This window comes from Amphiura filiformis, chromosome 17, assembly GCF_039555335.1.
Source record: "Amphiura filiformis chromosome 17, Afil_fr2py, whole genome shotgun sequence".
NCBI classification, from domain to species: domain Eukaryota; kingdom Metazoa; phylum Echinodermata; class Ophiuroidea; order Amphilepidida; family Amphiuridae; genus Amphiura; species Amphiura filiformis.
The window spans coordinates 4157660-4184099 of NC_092644.1; the positions used below are offsets into that span (position 1 = coordinate 4157660).

The following is a 26440-nucleotide window of genomic DNA, read 5'->3' on the forward strand; positions in this document are numbered from 1 at the left end:
ACAAAATACTCCTTTAAGCTTAACCTGTGAGAGTAACACTATTCAAATAGCATACTGTTGATTTTTGTCTGCTACTTATTTTGCAGCATGCAATGACCCATCCTTCATATCGGTTGACATACGGCATGAATCCAGACCATGTTAGGAACTCGCTAGTCAACTGTGGGAAGCACACATAAAATCATAATATTTATTTGATTTTATATAGAATCTTAAGCTTAACCTGTGAGAGTAACACTATTCAAATAGGATACTGTTGATTTTTGTCTGCTACTTATTTTGCAGCATGCAATGACCCACCCTTCATATCGGTTGACATATGGCATGAATCCAGACCATGTTAGGAACTCACTAGTCAACTGCGGGATCAGACAGCCTGACTATGGAGATAGAAAAGTACAATCAACTCATTCAAGGAAAAAAGGTAAAAAGTCAAAAAAGTCCCCCCCCCCTAACGCTTTTTGAAATAAATCAAAATGTATTCCTTAAAGGAACAATCCAGCAATCACAACATTATGCCTTATAATGAGAGAATAATTTCAATCTATTCAACCAGATTAATCCAAAACGTACCTTGGAGCAACCAACGTTGCAGTCAGTACCACTGACCTTCAGCTGGGTTGTGATGTTATACACCTTGAGACCCGATGACGTCACACCCTGTGACATCATTTGGCGAGGTAGAGTTCTGATGGTTCTGTCCCAGGCGTGTGAGAGGTTGTTTCTGAGTCCTCCACCGTCGGGTCTCAAGGTGTATAACATCACAACCCAACTGAAGGTCAGTGGTACTGACCGCAACATTGGTTGCTCCAAGGTACGTTTTGGATTAATCTGGTTGAATTCCCAGATGATTGAGAGTATTTACAATTATGCCTTATGTATTAGAAAATTAATTATCAAGCACGAATAACATGGTTTTATTTGAAACAAACTCATATTGACCATAAAAACAAATTAATATGCGATATTCAAAATTCCCGGACGCCAAAATTGTCCAGTGCAATGATGTCCCAATAATACAATGAAGGCTGACAACAATTGAGCACAAATAAAAATGATGTCATTGCACTGGACAATTTTGGCGCGGGACATTTTGAATATCACGTGTTGTGAGCCGGCACACCCTTTAACAAACACATGAATAGATAGGCCTGGCCTATTGTATTGTTTGAGATTTGATTCCTGTGGACTTGGATGCAACTTTTAAGGCCCTGTATCCATAGGCTGTTCCCTTGTGGCATGTGCCCTTGTTCCGTGTTCACTTGTTCCCATGTGACCTGCCACACAGACAACGAACCTTTGTTTTGCTTAGTGGCCGTATCCATAGGTTGTCTGTGTGGCAGGTCATATGGGAACAAGTGAACACGGAACAAGGGCACACGCCACAAGGAACAGCCTATGGATACGGGGCCTAAAACAGCGCTACATGTCCCATGAACTCAGTGCGTGCACTAACGTTTATTGTGCATGCACACAGTGCACAGTGTTGAAAGTGGTAAACATCCTTGTGTGGGTTTATACACTTTTGGTGATGGGGATTATAATTCAAGAATCAGTTCAACTGCACCGGCATCCACTGCTCAAAATATTGGCCTGCTCTTCCATTATGACATGTTATTATGTTTTGATGAATCCAAGTGTGTAAAAATATTGGATCCAAAACATAATAATGATAAATTTAGATATTTTACAACCAAAATATTTATTGGTCCCGACTATGTCTCGTCCAATATTTTAAAACTCGTAGCTCGACCAATTGGCTCAATTGATCCAAATTTATATCAATTTTGCATGGAAAGAAAAAGAGACATGTGTAGCAGCTGAAAAATGCATCATATTGATAATGGTTGATCAGATTCTAAACTTTCGTGTGAATTTCTTTTCTGTATATGTACACAGGTATTAATACATTGATCAGGGTTATGTCTCGTATGCCATCTGAAGCTGAGTTACCATCACACATACATCACTATGAGAGGCTGGAATTCCTGGGTGATGCTGTGGTTGAGTTTGTCACTAGGTAGGTATGAACACATGCATCAGTTTACTGGGGAAAGGGCTACCAGGTGATGTGGTTTGATTTGCCAGGTATGAACATAGGTACTGATAAAGGGTTACCAGTTGATGTGGTATGATTATAAGCAGGTATGAACACATGGATCAGTTTACTGGGGAAAGGGCTACCAGGTAATGTGGTTTGGTTTGCCAGGTATGAACATGTGTACTGATAAAGGGCTATCAGGTGATGTGATTTGATTATAAGCAGGTATGAACACATGGATCAGTTTACTGGGGAAAGGGTTACCAGGTGATGTGGCTTGATTTGGAGTGTTACAGGTTAAAACATGGATCAATCTACTGGGAAAGAGGCTACCAGGTGATGTGATTTGGTTTGCAGTGTTAGGTAGGTATATGAACACATGGATCGCTTTACTGGGGAAAGGGCTACCAGGTAATGTGGTTTGATTTGGAGTGTTTTAAAAGCAGGTATGAACACATGGATCAGTTTACTGCATGGGAAAAGAGTTTAATGAGGAAAGGGCTTCCAGGTGATGTGGTTTGATTTGCAGTGTTAAGTAGGTATGAACACATGCCTCAATGTACTGAGGAAAGGGCTACCAGGTGATGTGGTTTGATTTGGAGTCCTAGATTCACACATGGATCAATCTACTGGGAAAGAGGCTTGCCGGTGATGCGGTTTGGTTTGCAGTGGTAATTGGTGAACATAACATGCTCTGTAGACATACATAAGTATGACAAACATTGGGTGTGGTGCGGAGTGGGACAGATTACAATATTAACAATTGTATATATATTTTTGTTGTTACAGCACACATTTATACTTCTTGTTCCCTGATTGTGAGGAAGGTGTGCTGGCAACATACAGACAAGCTTTAGTACAAAATCAACATTTAGCAGTACTAGCTAAGGTAAGAAAGTAAAAACTTTAAAAAGGTAACAAAATCATGCCTAGTCTCTAAAATATGTATCTAAAAAAGTTATTCATCCAAAGATTGAGGTCGGGCAAAGAACTTTGATGACTGACTTCTGTGCATGTTTTTGTTGAAGCATGCGACATCAAGCATGATAGGACATACAGTAAGCCAAAGAATTAAGGTACCAGTTATGTTCACCCCTGTATATCCTAAATAGAGACAAATATGTCAAAATTAAAACAAGCAGTCAATACCTGTACTCTTTAGCTCTGATGTAAGACCTTATTTGTTGAAATTGGTTGAGAATTAAAGAAATGGTGATCTAAAAACCTACTGAAGAAACAAAATCAAAAGTAGCACTTTTGTGTTCTAATCAATGAAAGTACGACGCTAGTTTTAACATGCTAATCAATGGAAGCGCAGCGCTTGTTCTCTGTTCACGAATGCTTTGTGTACAAATCAATAGGGCATTTAATGCAGCAAACTGCAACTTTTAAATTGGTATCTTCCTTGCGGTTTGGGATCGCCGTGTCTTTATTTTTTGAACAATTTCAACGAATTAGGTCTTAAATTCGAGCTAAAAGATGCAGCTATTGGCTGCTGGTTCCAATTATGACATGTCTGTCTTTGTTTAGGATATACAGGAGGTGAACATAACTGGTACCTTAATTTTTTGGCTTGTAAACTGTATATCATGTATTGCAGTAGTGTGAACTCTACCAGTGTGGACTAAAATCTTGTCAGTACTTGTACTTGTACAAGATATTGTAAAAGTGCAAAGTTTTGTGTGATTAATGTTTCACATTTTACCAATTTTGAACTGTTTCGCTTATTTTAAAATTCATGATGCTAAGTTTCCTTACATTGGCCTATACACAAAAGGAATATATCCATGCGTTGTTATTTTTCGCGGTAGCAGCTTGGAACGCAAAAAGCGTGAAAACAAATGTGGTGTGAAAATGTCTACTTTTACAGTTCTTTCAATTACAAATAGGCACAACACATAGTGGCAGATATTATTGTTGAGCAGGATCAGGTAATCATCCAATTGTACAGCAACTTAATGCTACCCAAGAATGGAATTGCAGCGGCATATCTGTAATCTTGCCGTGCCTTATACTGCCCATTCCGGAGGGATTGCTCACATCTTTAGATTTAGCTCACTTGGTTGAACTAAAAATCGAAAACAGGATGCTAAAATCTGCCGCTGATGGCAAATCATTCTTTTACATGGGTCCGTCATTGTGGAATAACCTGCCCATTGCCATTCGCACTGCCAACTCACTTCCATCGTTCAAGAAGGCTGTCAAATCGCATTTCTATCCTCATTAATCATGTAATGCAGGCCTTCTCAAAGGCGGCCCATGGCCAAATCCGCCCAAGGCGCCTTAAACTGGCCCATGACCAGGCACTGATTTAAAAAAAAATTTTAATTAAAAAAAAAAAGATATTGGGGAAAAATCAAAATAGTCAAAGAAAAGGAATGAAAATAATACTGAAAAATGTTACTTCTCTGTTGAATTCTTGTACCTATGTTTTTTCATGCACAATTTGTGTTAGAAATAGGTTAATTAAACCTCTCAGCTTCAAGGGGCCCTGGACCCCACCCGCTAAGACGTTCCACTCACTACGCTCTATTGATTTTTTTTGGCCCTTCAGCATTATTGTTCATTACAATTTGGCCCTTGAAACAAATTAATTGAGAACCCCTGATGTAATGTTTTCATGCAATCTGCTCACTTTGTTGTATATATTGTTTCACTTTGCATTATTGTATTTTTTGGCCCCCACATAATATGTGGTTGGCCCCCACATAATATGTGGTTGGCCCCCACATAATATGTGGTTGGCCCCCACATAAATGTTATCATCCAAATGGTTGCCTGGTTGTTTGTTTCTTTGTTTGTTTCTTTGTTTGGCTGTCCGGGCAGAAGCAAATTCTTTAATCCACTCTGCAGCTCCGACGCAATCACCGATTAACTTCATTATTATGTTTTCAGGGTTATTAGGAGTTAAGAAAACCTAATAATGATAATATTGATGAAAGCTTATTTAGATGATACCATAACATATCAGATTAAGTAATACAAATATCGAACTCGCCGTTGGCTCGTCCGATATTTTTATGACTCATCCGATATGTTATGGTATCATGCTCAGCCATCCAATATTATATCAAACTTGGTACGGTGATAGGATATGATAGCGTGATGTGCTGTATAGTTTTTTGTGTCATTTTATTTGCATATTTATGAATATTAATGAGCTCATTTGCATATTTTGCCTACATTTTTCATTAATCCACTCTGCAGCTTGTACGGAATCACCGATCAACTTCATTATTATGTTTTCAGGGTTATTAGGAGTTAAGAAAACCTAATAATGATAATATTGGATGGCTTATTTCGCATGATACCATAACATATCGGATTCGTCATACAAATATCGAACTCGCCGTTGGCTCGTCCAATGTTTTTATGACTCATCCGATATGTTATGGTCACAGAGGAGTAAGATAAAACAGCGCGTACCACCAGTCAAAGTCCCCGTGTATTGTATGCTACCAGTTCTCGCATATTCATGAGGGCCGATTGTTCGATTGTGCCGTGTCAAACATTCACGCCAGGGCTGCGTGCCTTCGTGTATACGCGATAGAGCATTGCGTGATTACGCGATAGACCATGAAAATACGCGGTAATTGCGTAGCAGTCTCGCCTGTCGCATTTCATGGAACAATCGGCCCTCATTATCGGATGAGGCGGAGACTTTGACTGGTGGTACGCGCTCTGTTTTATCTTACTCCTCTGTGGTTATGGTATCATGCTCAGCCATCCAATATTATATCAAACTTGGTACGGTGATAGGATATGATGGCGTGCTGTGCTGTATAGTTTTGTGTCATGTAATTTGCATATTTATGAATATTAATGAGCTCATTTGCATATTTTGCCTACATTTTTCATTAATCCACTCTGCAGCTTTTACGCAATCACCGATCAACTTCATTATTATGTTTTCAGGGTTATTAGGAGTTAAGAAAACCTATAATGATAATATTGATGGCTTATTTGATGATACCATAACATATCGGATTCGTCATACAAATATCGAACTCGCCGTTGGCTCGTCCGATATTTTTATGACTCATCCGATATGTTATGGTATCATGCTCAGCCATCCAATATTATATCAAACTTAGTATGGTGATAGTAGATGGTGGCCTGATGTTCTGTATAGTTTGGTGTCATGTTATTTGCATCTTTATGAATATTAATGAGCTCATTGGCATATTTTGCCTACATTGTCTTTAATCCACTCTGCAGCTTAAACGCAATCACCGATCAACTTTAACTTGGTACAGTGATAGGATATGATGGCGTGATGTGCTGTATAGTTTTGTGTCATGTAATTTGCATATTTGTGAATATTAATGAGCTCATTTGCATATTTTGCCTTTATTTTTCATTAATCCACTCTGCAGCTTTTATGCAATCACCGATCAACTTCAAACTTGGTATGGTGATAGTAGATGGTGGCCTGATGTTCTGTATAGTTTGGTGTCATGTTATTTGCATCTTTATGAATATAAATGAGCTGATTTGCATATTTTGCCTACATTGTCTTTAATCCACTCTGCAGCTTAAACGCACTCACCAATCAACTTCAAGCTTGGTACGGTGATAGGATATGATGGCACGATGTGCTCTATAGTTTTATGTCATGTTATTTGCATTTATGTGTATTTAAGAGCTCATTTGCATATTTTGCCTACATTTTCATTAATCCACTCTGCAGCTTTCACAATCATGGCTCAACTTCAAACTTGGTATGGTAATTGCATATGAATATTAATGACTTCAATTGTATATTTCTTTTTTGTATTTACCAATCTTTGTTGTGGGGGCCACCTTAATTACGAACCGTGTAATTCTAGTCATATATGAAGAGCTTATTTCCAAACGTCCACAAACACATGTTTCTGATTTACCTGTGCGATATTGCAATGGGTTGTGATGCTATAGGTATTATGATTTCGGTTGGATGCACCATTACAAAGCAAACAGTGAATGGATGCACAGTAACAATACTGTGTGAGGCCTTTGGTTCCCAAATGAGAACAATTTTATTATACGAGTAGTCTGCACATTGTTAAGACATGGTCTCAGATTTGAAGCAGGTTTCACTGCCAAAGTGTGTAAAAATTCACCCCAGAGTGAAAATAGCTATGTTTAATTTCTAAGGTGTCTTTTCTAGGGTAAAATTGTTTGTAGAACATGATTTTTGGTCAAAACGCATGCATCGTATATCGTTTTACTACAAAATGTTGATTTGTGGCCGATTTTGCCCGAAAAACACACTTTTTGGGTGACAAAAATTTTCACATGCCAACTTTGTATACTCATAGAGTCTACAATATTATACAAATATTGACTGCTATGAGGGCATGGTTAAATTATAGGCCCAAGGTGATCTCAAAACCATGACTATGCCCTCGGCCACGCCTCGGGGCATAGTCATGGTTTTGAGATCACCAAGGGCCTATACTTTTAACCATGCCCCGAATAAAAAGCAGTCAATATTTGTTTATATAAAATCTTAAGATTCTTGTCATCTGTTTGGTTAAATGCATCGATTTTGGGAAGAGAAATTAATAGTTTCAATGCGAACGGCACACAGATTACAATCTGCGATTTTGCGTGATTTATAGCGCGTGAAAACAATAACGCGTGCGTAATATCATTTTACGCTGGGAAAACGCGCAGTTTGATCGCGACGCACGTGACCGGTCCATAGTTCATTTCCATGGACCGGTCCATAGTTCATTTTGCGGGCATAGTTAATTCAATGACTGCACTTTCAACCAATCAGATGACAGGAATCTATATATGAGGTATATAAACATAGATATGGCCCTTTAAAATGTTAACAGATCAGCTGAGGGTACTATTTGATGGATTCAGGTATTTGTTTTGTGATTGACTTAATCATTTGCGCGCCAGAATCATTCAAATATGACATGCCTCGTGACAATTGACATGCCAAAATAAGCCGTTTTCGGCAAAAAAATTGATTTGAAAAATCATAACTCTTGATAGGAAGGAGCTACACTGTTTGACCTACCAGTCTATGCAGTATGGGATAGGCTTTCATTTGATACCTCACTTTGTTCATTTTAACTAAGGGAAAGACTTGCTAAATGTAAAAATGTTTCCCCTACCCCTTAAAATTTTGATGTGTGTAAAAATTCCCGCCATTTATAAAAATCGGGATTACAAGAAAACTACAAGAGCTATAGGCTTGAAAAACTAATCAGTTATGCACAGTATAAGTTCCTACTTGGGTATAACATTAATATCTTTCCATTCCTTCTCAATTTTCTTTTCTAATTTTTTTATCAATTTGTGACATCTGTAAATTACGTAAAATTTGGCATTTCGAAAAATCACACACAAAAAAATATGAGGGCGACATGTTTAAAAAACTAATCAGTTATTCCCATGATACAGTACTACAGGGATATAGTACCAAACTTGTGCTAAAATGCATATTTTTTGAGTTCTAATTTTTTTATCAAATTGACTCGCCACCCCATTTTTGAGCTAAATCGGGAACAATTAGTACCTGTAATATTGCGCAATCATGTGACCTATATTCAATGTGTGTGCACCAATCAGATGTCAGACATGCACTACAACATGATGTGAGCCTTGCAGAGCCTTTATAAGTGTGCCAATAGAGTTCAAATATGTTGTGATGATGTTGTCACTTATGGATCTCATATTTTTATTTCCGTCAAAAGCATATGCCTCTACTGTAATGCTCATATCAGGAAAACAATGACAGATTTTGCATTTCTGACTTCAGAAAAACTAATCAGTTATTCCCATGATACAGTACTACAGGGATATAGTATCAAACTTGTGCTAAAATGCATATTTTTTAGTTCTAATTTTTTATCAAATTGACTTCGCCACCCCATTTTTGAGCAAAATCGGGAACAATTAGTACCTGTAATATTAGCAATCATGTGACCTATATTCAATGTGTGTGCACCAATCAGATGTCAGACTTGCACTACAACATGATGTGAGCCTTGCAGAGCCTTTATAAGTGTGCCAATAGAGTTCAAATATGTTGTGATGATGTTGTCACTTATGGATCTCATATTTTTATTTCCGTCAAAAGCATATGCCTCTACTGTAATGCTCATATCAGGAAAACAATGACAGATTGTGCATTTCTGACTTCAGAAATGAATTCTGCACAAAATTTCAGTCTAGAAAACATATTTAAAACAATATTTTTTGAAACTTTATATTTTGCCATTTTTGGCAGTCAAACCTGCTTCAAATCTGAAACCGTGTCTTAAGCAGCATTGTTGTGGTAAATTCAACATTGTCAAAGTAATTGTGATTGTATCACACAAGTAAATGATACACATGTGGTTGTGGACTTAACATGGTTTGGAAATAAGCTCTTCATATGTAGGTATAAGTAAGGTAACATTATGATAGATATACCAGACTGTTGTAAAAATTTGTGGCGCAAAGTATATTTCAGTCCATGAATGGATTTATCAACTTAATTATTTTCAAGAGAATTTACCAAAAGATCAAAATTATCTACATATGTTTGGTTTACAGAGACTTGACTTGGACCAATACCTTCTATATGCCCACGGCCCAGACTTATGTAGAGGGTCAGACTTACGCCATGCTATAGCCAATTGCTTTGAAGCTTTGATGGCATCACTCTATTTGGAAGCTGGTCTGTGTGAAGTCAAACGTCTATTCTGTCAGTTACTGTTTGAAGATGAGCCTGAGATGCAGGGCATATGGAGTAAACATCCTCTTCATCCTTTGCAGGTTGGTGGACAATAGTTGTGTTAAATTGAATCATGTCAAGCAGAAAAAAACTCACTTTTAGTTAGATGTTATCACCAACATTGCGGACAAATCCTTTGGCCTTCAGCTTGGTGGATGATTTAGGGTCATCCGAGATCAATCGATGAGGAAGTTGCTCGATGACCTGATCCCAACCATGTGAGAGATTCACTCTAACGCTCCCGCTCCATGGTTTGGATTGGGTCATCAAGCAACTTCCTCAACGATTGACCTCGGATGACCCTTATCATCCACCCAGCTGAAGACCAAAGGTTTTGGCCGCAATGTCTGTGTTAACATCTAGCCAATGTGAGTTTTTTTCTGGTTAACATGATTCATTTTAACACAATTTGAACTTTTTTCAGATGACTGAAAGTATACATGCATAGTGTTGGTGGACATAGGTTTACACTCCAAGAAGTTCATATCATCAAGAGGGGGGCTGGTGGGGAAATGTCAAGTTCTCAAATAAATTTTACTCTTTAAGTCTGTTTATATTTTTATGCCTCCACCGCGAGGCATATATACATGTACTGTTTTTGCAATGTCTGTCCGTCCATTGTCCATACCTCTGGATGCTATATCTCGCGAATTGATAGGTGGATTGCTATTAATTTGGTCCCTTTCCGGCAAAAATAGGTAACAACAGGTAAAATATTTTCCTAGCATATTAAGCTAACACCTCAGCTACTTGGTTTTTCACAATATGATAGTAATGGAAAGAAACGAACAAATGTTTGTAATTTTGTGTCAGTTCGATTTTTATATAATGATGTATATTCATACGTAGCGGTAAACGTAAATAGAAAGCAAAATTATACTTCTAACATATACTCAAATTTGAGTAGCGTAGAAGTATAATTTTGCTTTCTAGTTAGATTTTTGTTTACAGAATGACAAAATATGCATCACCTCTTCCACAAGTCAGTCTCTTATACAAGACACATCACCACAAGCTTGATTGCGCATCGAGTGTGACTGACCTCATTTGCTCAAACAAAATGCGCATAGTATATTATTACTCCAGAATCCTTGGTGCTACTGTCTTGCACAAGTTTTCTCATGTTGTTTCTGCATGTTTAACCCCCTGAGCACTACCTGCCGATCTAACATTGCCTCTGATTGGTCAATTACATGATATTTTCATTTTAATCCCCAATTAAAATGGAGCTTTGCAATAATTCACCCCAATTTTTTTGTGTGGTGAAATTATTCTAACAATGTTGCTGATTGGGCCAATTGATAATGAAATCTTGTTTTTGGCCAATTGGCAGGTAGTTCTCATGGAGTTAAAATAATGACATATAATATATGCAAATATTTGTCTGCAGATGGAGTATCCTAATGGAGATAGGGAAATGATTGAAAAATCAGATGCACTCAAGGTAAATATATATATCCTATTTGAGCATGTCGTCGTTGGGCAGGAATAAGTGTCTTTGGCCCCTGAACATGTTTAAAGCAAAACTGCTAACAGGTTACATAGGAGGTTTTGCTTAAGGGGACTCTATCTTTTGTGCGTAATTATAGAGGGCCAGGGGATTCACTCTATCATTAAAAAAATTATTTGAAGAAGTCAAAGAGCCCTAGGAATAAAACCTGTGGTGTAATTCACACCAGATACAATTTCTTTATACGACAAAAATTAATTTTTGTAATTGATCAAAAAACAAATTATATCAATTTTAAATTTAGCCTGAATCCATAAATATGGTACCTCTCGCCCTTTTTTAGGTCAAGGCTATTTTTACTAGTATGCAGCGAACCATTGTTGAAACTATTTCACATACATGTACAAAACATTCTAGAGAAAGAATGTATAGAACATATAGTGTTAAAATATCTTTTGTTGATTTCGAATGATAATGTCATGAAGTCGTAAATTTTAAGGTCAAATTCCTAAAACCAAAACAAAACATTGCGACGCAGATAATTCCCGACTTACGCAATTTCATCATCACATCAGTGTCTTTATTATTTGTTTGAAACCTTTCCCAAACATTCGTACTATTTATGCATAAAACGGCTAATCTATCTTTACAAAACGCATCTTTTTTTAGTAAACAAAAGGCTAAAGATGGCATTATGAGATTTATCTTTTATCATTACACTCATCCGCTCAACTGCCACTGTGACCGAGCGGTAAAGCGCTAGACGCTTTCTTCAAAATTCATGGTCGCATTCCGAAATGAGTCACTTTTCGGTAAATCATGTATCGTATCCTTAAACATGTTCAGGGGAGGTTTTTGCTACCACGAAATGAGAATAAAGTTACAAGTTTCAAGACATCTTGGCTACAGAGTTGATGTTCTTTATTTGCTGTGCTGTGTCCTCATTCACAAAGGACACATAGACATACTATTGCCTTGACCAGGTGCGTGTGAATCAAAGAACACCAACGCAGCAGCCAGGACATCTTGAAACTACCAGACCAACTTTCGACTTTACGCACATTTCGTGGTAACTGGTCACATGAAGATTGTACTTGTATGACTGTGTAAATATCAATATTGATTTGAAATATGTGATGTGATCAATCAAAATGAGTTTGATGTCAGGAATATTGATTTTTGAGATATAGCCAATAATAGTATTCAACTTCTTTTGTATTTTATTGTTCTGAGCAACACTAAACTGGCCATATCTCTGGAACTGAAAGTCTAATTATAATGGGGTTTTCAGCAAAATAAAGCTATGAGAATGGCTCATGTCATGCAATTTAAAACTAAATTTTAATTTTGTTCAACTTCAGGATCATTTAGCTTGATCATAATTGAAATTAAACTTGGAAGGTAGTTATTTCTGCATAGCAATATAATTTCATTTTGGCTATTCCATTTAAAATACACACTATACCCTTGTGGAAGATTTTGGAAATATCTTCCACTGGGGAGTATGAATTTGAAATGGAATGAACACTTTTGGGCAGTTCCATTTGCAACTTACCCTCCATCTGTGGAAGATTCAGGTTGAATCTTTCTCAGAGGGTGTATGAAATTCAAATTGAGCCGCGTAATGTGTTCATTTCATTTGAAATTCATATACTCCCCCTGTGAAAGATATTTCCAAATCTTCCACAGGGGTAGTGTGGATTTTAAATGGAATAGCCAATTATAGGGCACAGGCGGTTAATGGAACAAATATGGTAGTTGAAATGTCAGTCAAATTTGGATCTTTTTAAGAAATTTTCAACATTGCACACTTACGTTTCTCTACAAGGGAGGTGGTCAGTCTCCTAATGAAAATTTGTTTGTCATCAAACCTTTGGTTTGTTCCCTGAGAGCAAGAGAAATGTTGAAACACATTTTGCTAGCATGTCCAGTTGAAAGTATCACAGTTTTTCTTATTCTTATTTTTGTATGTTACTGAATTTGAATCAGATCAAGTCGCATTGGGCTATTCCATATAAAATCCACACTACCCCTGTGGAAGATTTTGGAAATATCTTCTACAGGGGGAGTTTGAATTTTAAATGGAATTAACACATAAGCAGCTCCATTTGAATTCCATACACCCTCTCAGAAAGATTCACCTTCCACAGAGGGAGGGCAAGTTTTAAATGGAGCTGCCTAATGTGCTAATTCCATTTGAAATTCATACTCCCCCCTGTGGAAGATATTTCCAAAATCTTCCACAGGGGGTGTGTGGATTTTAAATGGAATAGCCCATTAAATATGTTTCATTCAATTTCACCGGCAGAAAATCACCAAGTTTGAGGACATGACTGGAATCAAGTTCAATCACATCAGACTTCTTGCCAGAGCATTCACACAGAGGACTATGGGATATACCAATCTCACTAGGTATATTTAATTTTATATTCATAAATTTTACACTGTTTCACACTGGAACCAAATTATAATGCTACTGAGTTATCGCACTGTTACCTATCTCATAATTATTTCTGATATTGTACTGTGTATTTCAGAGGTCACAATCAGAGAATGGAGTTTCTTGGTGATTCAGTTTTACAACTCATTACTTCAACATACCTGTATAGATTCTTTCCTGATCACCATGAAGGACACTTGTCTGTAAGTACTGCCTGCACTCATTAAGAGAACTACCTGCCGATTGGCCAAAATGGATATTGTGTCCAATTTTGAACCAATCAAGGAGGGTATTAATAAGATCATCTGCATATGCAAGTTTGATCATAAATAGTTTAAAGCCCAGTCATAATTGGCAATAGAAATGAACATCTCAAGTTATCAACCAATCAGAAATGCTGTTAGATGACCAGTAGTGTCCAGGGAGTTAATAGAATATTTTCCCCAAATTAGATTAGTCCTTTAAGAAGAGACCTAGTACATGTATACAGTTATATACTGCCATAAGAGGCTCTGGTTAAAACTACTGGCCTGAGGTGACATTAAAAGTACTATTTTCATGAGGGCGCTAGTCTAAAGGAAAATTGTACTATTGATGTCATCGAAGACCAATAGTTTTAATCTGGAGCTTTGAAAGAAGCTGTATATATTTGTATTGTATCCTTCATTTAGAGATTGTTTGTTCATTGAATGATTCACTGCAAAGGTCTATTGGGTATATATTAGGCCTATGTATGAGGGGGTATCCAAAAGTTTTTGAAATTACCCAGAAGTGAAGGAGCTATATCAATGAAATTTTGTCAGTGTAATTATTGGTCCTTATGTACATTATGGTCCAAAAATGGTCTCATAAGTATGTTTACTTTCTTTACAAGTGGCGCTAGATGGGCAGTAGGTGCATAACCTGCAAGATGGAAAATTGAGGCACGCAGCGTGATTAAGTTCCTGCATTTGAAGGGTTAGGCCTACAATGCTCAGAAAATCCATGATGAAATGAAAGCTATCTACGGTGATGATTGCCCATCATATGGCACTGTTGCTTTTTGAAAAAGAAATTTCCAAACTGGCTACATGTCGCTCATAGATAAGCCAAGAAGCGGACGTCCATCGCTTACGGATGATGCGGCCACAGTGAAGAAACTGAGGAAAGTGGAGGATCTTATCATGAAAAGGTTATGCGCCTACTGCCCATCAAGCACCACCTGTAAAGAAAGTAAACATACTTATGACACCATTTTTGGACAATAATGGATTACACTGACTAAATTTCATCGATATAGCTCTTTCACTTCTTGGTGATTTCAAAAACTTTTGTATATTCCCTCGTATGGTGTAGGCGGTCAAGAGCAAGGCAGGTCTAGCTAGGCAATAGACCCTATATGTTGTATTTACCACAAAAGTGTCATTTTCCGTGAGCGCAGCTATCAATTGTAGTATTAGTATAGTCGTAAATCCCTCCTTTCTAGAGGTGCACCATCACGAAATTGAACCTTGATTTTAAAAGTACTTCTATAATAAACACCTCCTTTTGGAAAAATGCAACATCCCGTGGTGATTTTAAAAGTACTTCTATAATAAACACCCCCCTTTTGGAAAATGCAACGTCCCCGGGGTGTTTATTACAGACAGTACGGTATGCAAATTGAATAAACCAGCATGTGCAAATAATGCAACTAACCTATGTCGCCTAATCTCAATTTGCTTTGATTGATTGGACTGTAGCTTCTTCGCAGCTGTTTGGTGAACAATAAGACTCAAGCTACCGTTGCATTGGATCTCGGCATGGACCAGTTCATTATAGATGGGAGGGACAGGAGGAAATCTGCAGATGGCTCTATACCAACTAAACAACTAGCTGATATATTAGAAGGTAAGATATAGTCTATATATTTACCTGACTACCTTGAGTCACCGGCTCTAGCTTTGAAGTTCAGCATGTGCTGCATTGGCTTAGCGTGGTTTCTTGCATGTACATATATGCGGCATGTTAATCGCCTTCGTAAAAGTATGTACACGCACCAAGTAACGCTAAGCTAACGCAGAACACGCTGAACTTCAAAGCCACTGCCGGTGACTCGAGGTAGATATATAGACAATAGTAGGTAGCAAATGTTATCATACCTCCAAGTGGATTAAATCCTTAATGTACGATCTTTTAAAATTAATTTTGGTAAATATTTTAGCATAATAAAACTGTTTACACAACTTCCACCTCTTTGGATTCAGCCAAATTCATTTGCTTCTAGGATAACTCTGCAATAGTGATCTTACCCCAACCCTACCCGTGGTTTCTTTGCTATCGGAAGGGAAAGAAAAAATGAAAAAGGAGAGAAGGTGAAGAAAGAACTCACTTGGTACCCCTGGGATTCGAACCCGGGATCCCTTGTATGCCACGCACACGATCACTGACCTGTAGCTACCGAGGTTAGGCTGCACCGGGCAGCAATTCCCTGGGTAAAATTGTCCTTGATTTTGTCAAAATTTAAGGTTTCTTCTAAAAAAGTGATTGAAAAAAAACCCAGACCCAAGATTTTTAATTTTTTGTTACTCCGTGTACTAACACCACCCACAGTAACTGCTTTAACAGGTGGGATAGAAATATATGCCGAGTCCTCTGAGGGCAACCAAACATGTTTTTATTTTTGGCCTTATCAAGGAGTTACAAATGCATACATTGACTCACACATTGAAATTGGTAAATTGATTAAATTTGTGTGAATTTACCATTTCCCAAATGTAAACAATTAAAATGTTGTGTTATGTTTTCAGCTTTCCTTGGAGCCCTCTATGTGGACAGTGGATTAGAATTCTGTCAGACGTTCTGTGATGTTTGCTTCTTTCCAAGACTAGAGGTTAGTTGACCAGGTTTGTCTGTTGTCCAGCAAGAAGCAGACATGAGTAGTTGTCATCTGGAGTAGTGTTATTGGGCTATTCCATTTAAAATCCATACCACCCCTGTGGAAGATTTTTGAAATATCTTCCACAAGGGGAGTATGAATTTCAAATGGAATGACCACATTAAAAGCTCCATTTGAATTTCATACACCCTCTGAAAAAGATTCCTCAGAGGAAGAATGCGTTTCAAATTGAGCTGTTAATGTGCTCATTCCATTTGAAATTCATACTCCCCCTGTGGACATGGGTAGTGGGGATTTTAAATGGAATAGCTCATTTTACTTATAACAATGTGAAGTATATTGTATGAGTAGTTGTCATCTGGAGTAGTGTCATGGGGCTATTTCATTTATAATTAACACCGCCCCTGTGGAAGATTTTGAAAATATCTTCCAAAAGGGGAGTATGAGTTTCAAATGGAATGAGCACATTAACAGCTCCATTTGAAACCCATTCTCCCCCTGGGGAAGAGTCAGGTTGAATCTTTCTCATAGGGTGTATGAAATTCAAATGGAGCTGCCTAATGTACTCATTCCATTTGAAATTCATACTCCCCCTGTAGAAGATATTTCCAGGGGATTTTAAATGGAATAGCCCATTTTACTTTAACAATGTGAAGTATGTAAATTGCAAACTGTCATTAAAACTTTTTAGTACCTTTTCTGACATTTGCTTCTGGTGTTCCTCTTTTTAAAACTTTTAAAATATATAAGAAGAGTGGTTCAAAAATTGAGTTAGTAGTGCAGGTGGGCTGATCCTGTATCATGCCTGAGAAAACTGTTGCATATGTACCTAGCCTAATGTTTGTTTGGCTTATAATAGGCAAAAACAATTAAGACACGTAACATCGTGTATTGATGTAAAATGGCATGCACACAGTTGGGCGCAGCACTTATGCTACTTGCAAGTTGCGTATTAATGCGTGACTGGCGCATGCTTTTATGAAATGGGATTGAAGTTGGGGTTTTATTTACACGCGCAGTAAACAAAAAGCAAATAATTTTTGCCTATTATAAACTGAACAAACTTTAACACTGGGCTACCTTTGCATCAGCTTTTTTTGTTAATTGACAGGGTATTTTCCTACATTTTGTAGATTTTAATTTAGGATTTTGTGTGATTCTTGAATGCCTAGAAAATTGGGTATTTCTATAATAAACTATGTCTACTATTTATTCCATAGATGTTTATCAGGCACCAGGAATGGAATGATGCCAAATCACAACTCCAACAATGTGTTCTTACTCTTCGTTCTGTTGACGAGGAGCCCGAGGTCCCTTATTACAAGTAAGTGTTGGTTCTAGCAAACAAGTGTCTTAGCAATTGAAATTTTGTTTCCTTAATTTTTTTTTTTTTTTTGGGGGAATTGGGGCAAAATCAGAAAAAAATCCAAAATTGGGTGATTATGGATATTCTGTGGGTTTTTTTCCTGATGGGGGATACCCATGTACCCCCCACACTGCTACCAGTGCAACATGTTATATTACGAGTTGCTCGTACGACAATGGCGGCCATATTGAATATGCAGGGAATGGAAAATGTACTATAATTACTTTTGTAAGTTTCCTGGTTACAGCTGATTATAAACAGTTTGAAATTCACAAAAAATATTCATTGTGAATAATTTAATACCATTTCCATGCCATGGCAGCATCTTGGATGAAGAGAAATGAAGAGAAATCCTGATGACAAACAAGAATATGTTTATTTATCTTGTTTTATAGGGTTATTGGACAAAGTGGACCGACTAACACAAGAAGATACACTGTGGCAGTTTACTTTCAAAATGAACGTCTTGGTAAAGGTATAGCCGGAAAGTAAGTCATAAAGTTACTCCTCTAAGGGGCCGTCCATAATTTTCGCCATTTTCACTTACGTACAAAGCGTCACGTAAGAGGGAGGAGGGGTAAAATCCTGGGCATGTGTACGTAAGAAAAATGGCGATTTGTTTGAGCAATTAAAAAAAATGAAAGTGAAAATTGTGGCATTTTCCAATATTTTATTCATAAGTAATAACCAATTGACCTAAAATAATATTGTTCAATTCGTTTTAACAATTTATATAACATGCCATGCAAACAATGATTTAATTTTTAATTTTGAGTCTAATAATATGCACAGTGGTCCTATTTTACATTATGCTTAATTTATTTCAGACCAAAATACTTTCAAAGAAGTATTTACGCTATAGGATCAATGGCAGCAAAGGCTCTAGTGTGGATTGTCACTGTTGCGACAAAAGACATGAAACTGACACCAAACATGCCAAAGGGATGTCCCCTGGTTCTCCCCCTATATCATTGTGTATGATGTGACCCCGGGGGTTCTTAGTGGAAAAGAGAGTATAGGATGATCATCAGATTTTGGAGTGCATTAGTCATTTAGTTCAAGTTCAATTCGGGCTGCATTTTAAGCTTATATTTTAATTTATTGATGGCTTTCGTTTTCATGAAAATATGGTTTGAAAAAGAAGTTTTTTTTAAGCATTTCTCAACCTTTTTTTCTGTAAAAATATTAATCCAGAACCAGCTGTCCTCGATATCTCCTGGAACACTTATATAACACTAACCCTAAACCTAATCAAACTTAAACTCTAACCCCAACCCCAACCCAACATCTCAATTTTGCTATTAGTAGTAGGCCTACTCGTGGAAATCCTTCGCCATTTTATTTGTACGTAACTCGAGGGAGGGAGGGGGGTAAAAAGTTACGTACGCTTTGTACGTAAGTGAAAATGGCGAAAATTATGGACGGCCCATAAGCATGTCTTGAAATGAGGTCTTAGACTTAGTATGCTGACATTGGAACTTTGGGCATTGTGTAGCTTATTGTTTCTCACTATTTTGTGATTTCAGTGTATTCATTCCTTACAGTACTTGCTGAACAAATTTGGTGTGTATTGTATAAATATTATACCGTAAAGATTTACCTAATGGTGCATATGGGCTTCTTGACATGACTGGAATTTCTTGTTGGGATTTTCAGAGGAACAAGCTCTCTATTTGAATGTGAAATTTACCCTAGACGGCAAAGGAGCCTGTGTGCACCATTAGGCCAAAAAATAATTGTTGTGTTGCCCTCAACCGACTGACCATAAATCCTGGAAAATCAGGGTCGGCATTTTTTTTTTTTGGAATGATGATTTTTACAGATTTGTTCAAAAAATCAATGTTTTTCACTTTAAATTAATATTTTATTGAAAGACTAGTCTTTAATTGATGTCTAACAGGTATCCAGAAGTCAAAATGGACAAATGTATTCCCCTAATTGAAGAAGCATTATTTAATATTTGAGGGATTTTTAAAAACTGAAGGTTTAAAAAAACAAAAAAATCCCGACCGTCCGACCCAACTTTCCCATTTTCCCACTTGAGGGCAACACAACAATATTTTTTTTTGCCTTAGGTGAATGTTTACAGTATACGCTATAAGTCAAGTCAATTTGACTTCTATTTTATCCTGTGTTTTGGAACTCAATTTTAGTTTAATGTATCAAATTTTATTAGGTTACTTTGGAATAGCAGCAGAGCTGCACCCTAACATTTTTATATCAGACAGTTGGACAAGTAATTCTAAAAAAGATACAGACCCATGCAACTGCAGATTCACCATGCTGACATTTTGAATAACTCACACTGATCAAATTTTTCTTGAATTTTGACTTTTTGCATGATTGTAATGCCCAATGGTTTACTAAAATATCATGTGAAAGACTGATGTGCTTTAATTACAGTCTGGTTTTATTCTGAGTCCACTGATCGTGTGATGACTGATGCATCTTGTGTATGTGTATCACTAACATATACGCTGTGTGTATATCGCTATTTGTCTTACATCTATATCTCCCAGTTGTGTGAAGCTCAATAATGATTGGCAAGCTAATACATAAATAGACGATAATCATAGGCGCTGGAATAAAATAGCAATTTTCTTTGTTTTACCTCATTTGTTTGCTGGAAATTAAAAGCTGATATAATGTGATCAGTGAAAACTAACATTTTGTGGAAAACAATTGAGAATCTATTCTTTATTGAAATCGCATATTATTGCTTTAATAAGTAAACATTGGTTGAGCAGAGTCATAACTTTCACATCGTTTCTTTATTTTATAGTGTTCAAGATGCTCAAATGGAAGCAGCTAAAGATGCCTTGAGAAGACGTGAGTAGAAATCCGCACCATTTCTAATATTTCAGGAGGACACACTCCTATTCCAGGGTTCCTGCAGTCCTTGAAAGCCCTTAAATTTGAACACACCTTTTCAAGGTTTTGAAAGTCCTGGTAATCTGCACAAGGTCCTTGAAAATTGGAATTTTACCATTGACTTGACTTACTTACCCAAAGTATAATTTTGACAAAATCTGGGGAGTGGAGAGGAGCTGTCACTTGTCGTTAATATGTGCCGCATGGAGAGTCGCATCATGATTTTTGTGTTGTCCTTGAAAATCATGCTTTTGGGCCATAAAAGTCCTTGAATTTTAAGGGCTTCAAGGTGCGGGAACCCTGCTATACAATGTAGCTTGAATACACATTTTGTCATGATGAGAATATAAAGTTGGCAATATTTTATATCAAGAGTGGTTACAGAAAAGGAAGATTGCATTTTGTTGTGATTTGATCTCACTTGCATCAAAATGTAGCCCAAGATGGTCAAGTTATATTGGCTATTCCGGTTGTTGAAATCCACACTACCCCCTGTGGAAGATTTTGGCAATATCTTTCACACTGGGAGTATCATAATACTAATTATGGCGTGTCTGTCCGTCCGTCCGTCCGTACCTCTGTCCGCGCGCTATCGCGTGCACGAGGCTCACTAACGCGTGCTCACTGTGCACATCGCGAGCGTCCGCGCGGTGCGCTATCGCGTAGTGCGCAGAGTACCGACGGGCGCAGTGCGAGCATCGGAAAGCATGACAGTGTGGCTTATCGTGCAGGTGCATTTGATCGGATCAATAGGCCTATTTTCAACACATATTTCAATACGGCACACGTGCAGAGGCCTATTACAGCAGAACATGACTATTTCCGGGGTATTTTTTTTTGGGGGGGGGCTCATCATGTGGTAGCAGGACAGGGCTTGGAAGAGGCGAACGATGGGTTTCCAGATTACGGTCAAGTAGGCTAAGCGTCACAGCTACATAACTACTAAGTTGATTATTGTGTCAAATTAGGTCTTGATCATTGAGAGACGTATATCATAGTTAGTTTAGGTCACGGCAGGTCGGCCTACATGGGTAACGGGTGTTGCGTAATTAGAGATAGTCCTATCACGAGAACCACCCAACCCGAGAACCGCGAAATCTAGTGTTTTATGTTTTTCAAAATGTAATTAGGGTTAATCATTCTGGCTTTACCTATATCTTCCATAACTGGAGTGAGTATTTCAAATGGAAGTTACCCAATTGTCTATTATATTCTAAATTCATACTCCCTCTGTGGAAGACTTCATCAGTTAAATCTTCCACAGGGGTAGTGTGGATTTTAAATGGAATAGCCCATTAACAAATGTGCTAATTTATGTGTGATAAGAATAAGAATGATGTTAAAGTTATACAGTAAAATCTCGATAGTTAGCATATGTGCTTACTATCGAGCACTTTTGAAAACATGAAATTGTACCAAAGTCTGGCGCTTTACCAACTGAGCTAATGGGGTTAAGACACAAATTTGCAGGTTTACTTGTTCGTATATAACTATGTTTATGTTACCTGTCAGGTTTTTACGGTATCAGTCTATAAGTCTAACGCAAAACTTTTGCAACATTGTTCTCTTTTTGCTTGACACATCACATATTTATGTTTAAACAATAAATGTATTTCTTCTTATTAATACATTTATCGTTCTCTCTTGTTTAGGATACTTCCCTCAGTACCAGTTTCAGCAAGAAATGTTACAAAAGATGAAAATAAGTCATGTAAGAGGTACAAGCAAGAAAGACAGCGGGGATGAATCTGATAAAAGAAGAGGACAAGGAGATGCAGACAGAAACAAGTCTAGGGATGGCGACAGCAGGGAAAGGGTTAGGGTACCAACAAGACACCTGTTACAGGAGAGGAACAGAAGTAGTGGCGATAGGGGAAGTAGAGAACAGGGTAGATTGAATAGACCGAGGTTAGGGGAGAAGAAAGACAGGCGAGAGGTAACTTCACACAGAAGGGATGAAGTTAGAAGTAAAAGTGAGACTCAAAATAGGGAGGCAGGTGACAGAACTATTAGCGAAGGATCAAAGAAGACTAAGAGACGGGACGCTGCAATGCGTGATCAAAGTAGTAGTAGAGTTACAACATCAGACAGTAAAGTTACAACATGTGACAGTAAAGTTACAGCATCTGGCAGTAAAGTTACAGCATCTGGCAGTAAAGTTACAGCATCTGGCAGTAAAGTTGCAACATGTGGCAGTAAAGTTGCAACATCTGGCAGTAAAGTTACAGCATCTGGCAGTGAAGTTACAGCATCTGGCATTAAATTTGCAACATCTGGCAGTGAAGTTACAGCATCTGGCAGTGAAGTTGCAGCATCTGGCAGTGAAGTTGCAACTTCTACCAGTAAAATTGCAACATCTAGCACTAAAGTTACAGCATCTAGCAGTAAAGTTACAACATCTGGCAGTAAGGCTACAGCATCTAGCAGTAAAGTTACAACATCTGGCAGTAAGGCTACAGCATCTAGCAGTGAAGTTACAGCATCTGGCAGTGAAGTTACAGCATCTGGCAGTAAAGTTACAACATCTGGCAGTAAGGCTACAGCATCTAGCAGTGAAGTTACAGCATCTGGCAGTGAAGTTACGGCATCTGGCAGTGAAGTTACGGCATCTGGCAGTAAAGTTACAGCATCTGGCAGTGAAGTTACGGCATCTGGCAGTAAAGTTACAACATCTGGCAGTGAAGTTACAACATCTGGCAGTAAAGTTCAAACATCTGACAGTAATGTTACATCATTTGATAGTAAAGTTACAACATCTGACAAACAAGTTAAAACATCTGACAGTAAAGTTACAAGATCTGACAGGAGACCTAGTACCTGTGATGAAAGGAGAGATGAAAGAGGTCAGAGGTCGCCTGATGGTCGATGTCAAGATGGCTCTAAGGACAAGGAGAGAACCTTGAGGACAGATGGTAGACACAGTGGGAAAAAATATCAAACTGATCAAGAAAAGAGCAGACGACAAAGTCCAGATAAAAGAGACAGTAGCAGACGACAAAGTCCAGATAAAAGAGACAGTAGCAGACGACAAAGTCCAGATAAAAGAGACAGTAGCAGACGACAAAGTCCAGATAAAAGAGACGGTAGCAGACGACAAAGTCCAGATAAAAGAGACAGTAGCAGACGACAAACTCCAGATAAAAGAGACAGTGGAAATAGAAGTAATAGAAATACAGATGCTGTAAATAGAAAAACATCTGGTAATGATAGACATGCAAGAGATGGAAGTAGCGGAATGAAATCACCAGATGCTAGAGATAAAAGCAGCCATAGATCTAGGGAAAAAGATAGATCTAAAAGGAAAAGGAAATCAGATGAAGGGAAAAGGAAGAGTTGCCAACGAGAAAACATTGACGCAACAAGAAGATATGATAGTGGGGATACTGATAGAAGTATAAACAATGAAAGACGGGATAGAAGCGATAGCTCAACAAGAAACTTGAGTGCAGGAGATCGTAACAGAAACAGGGATAGAGATCGGAGAGACAGTAGAAGCAGAAGTGTGACTTCAAAAGACAAGAGTGATCATAGGAGACAGAGAGGCTCGGACACAGATGACAGAATTAGCGGTGCAAGCAGACATTCAAAACATTCAAAAGTAAGAGTAGAAGCAGCTCAGAATCAAAAAGACAGAGTTGGGGTAAAGACTCGGGAGACTTAAGACCAGTGAGGAAACATGAAGACAAGGATGGTGGCAGTGATTCATCGAGTACAAGAGTAAGATGTGATGATAGAAATGAAGCATCACAAATACAAGATGAGGCCACAAGTGATAACAAAATTGATGATGCGCTTGAGGAGGGTGAGATATCCTCCTAAAGAAGCGTCTCGTTAATAAGGGTTCATTACACAAGTGTATGCGGACGATCGTCACGCTGTTGTGCAGCTAACATAATTAGTGCTGTAATCGATAAGCTTTCTGGGTATCGATATGTCGGGAGGCAAACATCCGACATGTCGATACTATTATCGATACTCACACAGTTTGAAACACGGATTTGAGTTTGCCAATTTTATTATCAGTAAGTTCCAGAAACAAGTTAACAACAAGTGTATGATGCATGTATTCTAGATGTAAAGCTCACCTTGGAATTGGGAGACGGTAATTTGAGTATTTGAAGGTAATTTGAGACCTGATTTGAGATAATCTAAGCATGTGTGCCATGTCGTTTGTGTATCGATACTGACATTGAGTGTTTCGACATGTCGGAAGTCTATGTATTTTCCGACTATCGATACTTACGACAATCGATTACAGCACTAAACATAATGCATATACCACGATGACCATGACCTGCCGGACGGAGCTTGTCGTGCAATATCAGACATTATTATGTTTTGATGGATCCAAGTTGTGATAATATTGGATCCAAAACATAATAATGATAAAATTGGATGTTTTACGCCCAATATTTATTGGTCTCGCTATGAGTTGTAAAATATTGGACTCGACTACGTCTCGTCCAATATTTTAAAACTCATAGCTCGACCAATAAATATGGGCTCAACCGATCCAATTTTTTATCACACTTGTGTGGTAATTTGCATTTGGATGCGGAGGATTTGAATGCTCAACTCAATATTGATTGATCTGTTAAACAAGGGTTCGGTGACTGAAACCAGTTTGCCTGACAAAAACTTGCAAAAAGCTGTTTTTATCTAGTTTAAAGCGGCGAAACGGGCAAAAACTGGCAAAAGTTCATATATAGTCAGTAAAATATTAATAAAAGTAACACAAATAGTTCATAAACAGAAATACATCTTTTAATGAATCATTGAACATATTTTGTTAATCTCATCAAGTCCACGAATGGAAAATGTTTTGAATTTGATATGACACATTTCAGTTTTAACTGAAATGTGTCATATCAAATTCAAAACATTAAAAGTGCACTAGTGTGCAATGAAAATCCATGCCTGTAATTTCTATAAGTTAATATATAATTACACAATCTGGCCTTAATCTGATAATTAGTTTTGAGATGAAAAAACCTGCAAACCATTTCTGTGACTTCTGGGAAAAAGGTCTATATAGCCATGGGGACTCTTTTGAGTGCCCGAAGGCATGCTAGATTATTATAAAGCTGCAAACTAATTATGAAATTAATTTTGTAATCTTGCTAGGTTCCATTTTGATGTCTTTGATTTGTAATAGTAGTACATTTAAAATATACAATAACATATAATGATATGCAAAATTTATAAGTTTAGGTCAGTTTATTCATATTTCATATTGGCCTTGGGCCCGAAGCATACTTATTAAAGCCATATTGTAACATTTGCTAAGGAGGATGCCCTCAATGTTTTTCAAAATTGCAATAATTGGGAATGTGCAGTGCAAGATTGAGCACTTTGAATGTATGTTTTATGTGTGTTATGATTGCATGATTGACATGTTTGCAAGCAGGGGCGTAGCCAGCTTTCTTGGTCAGGGGGGGCAAAATAAAATTTTTGGGGCACAGACGAAAAAAAACTGCAGTTGCATCATACAATACATAGAGACTGTATGTCTTGAGCTTCCCAAAAAGGGCCTTATTGCGATCATGTGCGCGCAAAACACAAAAAAAAATGGTATTTTACACTATTTTCGCCCATTATCCGGCTAAAAAGGGCTTTATTGTTACAATGTGCGCTGGCGTAGCGCTGAAAATTTTTGTATTTTACACTATTTTAGCCCTGAATTTTGCTAGAAAAG

General features: G+C 37.6%; 1 protein-coding gene across 1 annotated transcript in view; it reads left to right on the forward strand.

The window, feature by feature from the left end:
* Positions 1-24635, forward strand: part of LOC140136817 (uncharacterized) — a 54848-nt gene extending 30213 nt beyond the window's left edge. The window contains exons 14-26 of the mRNA XM_072158415.1: positions 286-424; positions 1900-2020; positions 2831-2930; positions 9581-9802; positions 11152-11205; positions 13520-13623; positions 13749-13854; positions 15373-15520; positions 16420-16502; positions 17729-17832; positions 18270-18362; positions 20657-20703; positions 22398-24635. Coding sequence (XP_072014516.1) covers positions 286-424; positions 1900-2020; positions 2831-2930; positions 9581-9802; positions 11152-11205; positions 13520-13623; positions 13749-13854; positions 15373-15520; positions 16420-16502; positions 17729-17832; positions 18270-18362; positions 20657-20703; positions 22398-24406 — 3330 coding nt within the window. The 3' untranslated portion in view covers positions 24407-24635. The remainder of the gene's footprint in view (positions 1-285; positions 425-1899; positions 2021-2830; positions 2931-9580; positions 9803-11151; positions 11206-13519; positions 13624-13748; positions 13855-15372; positions 15521-16419; positions 16503-17728; positions 17833-18269; positions 18363-20656; positions 20704-22397) is intronic.
* Positions 24636-26440: the final 1805 nt, after the last annotated feature.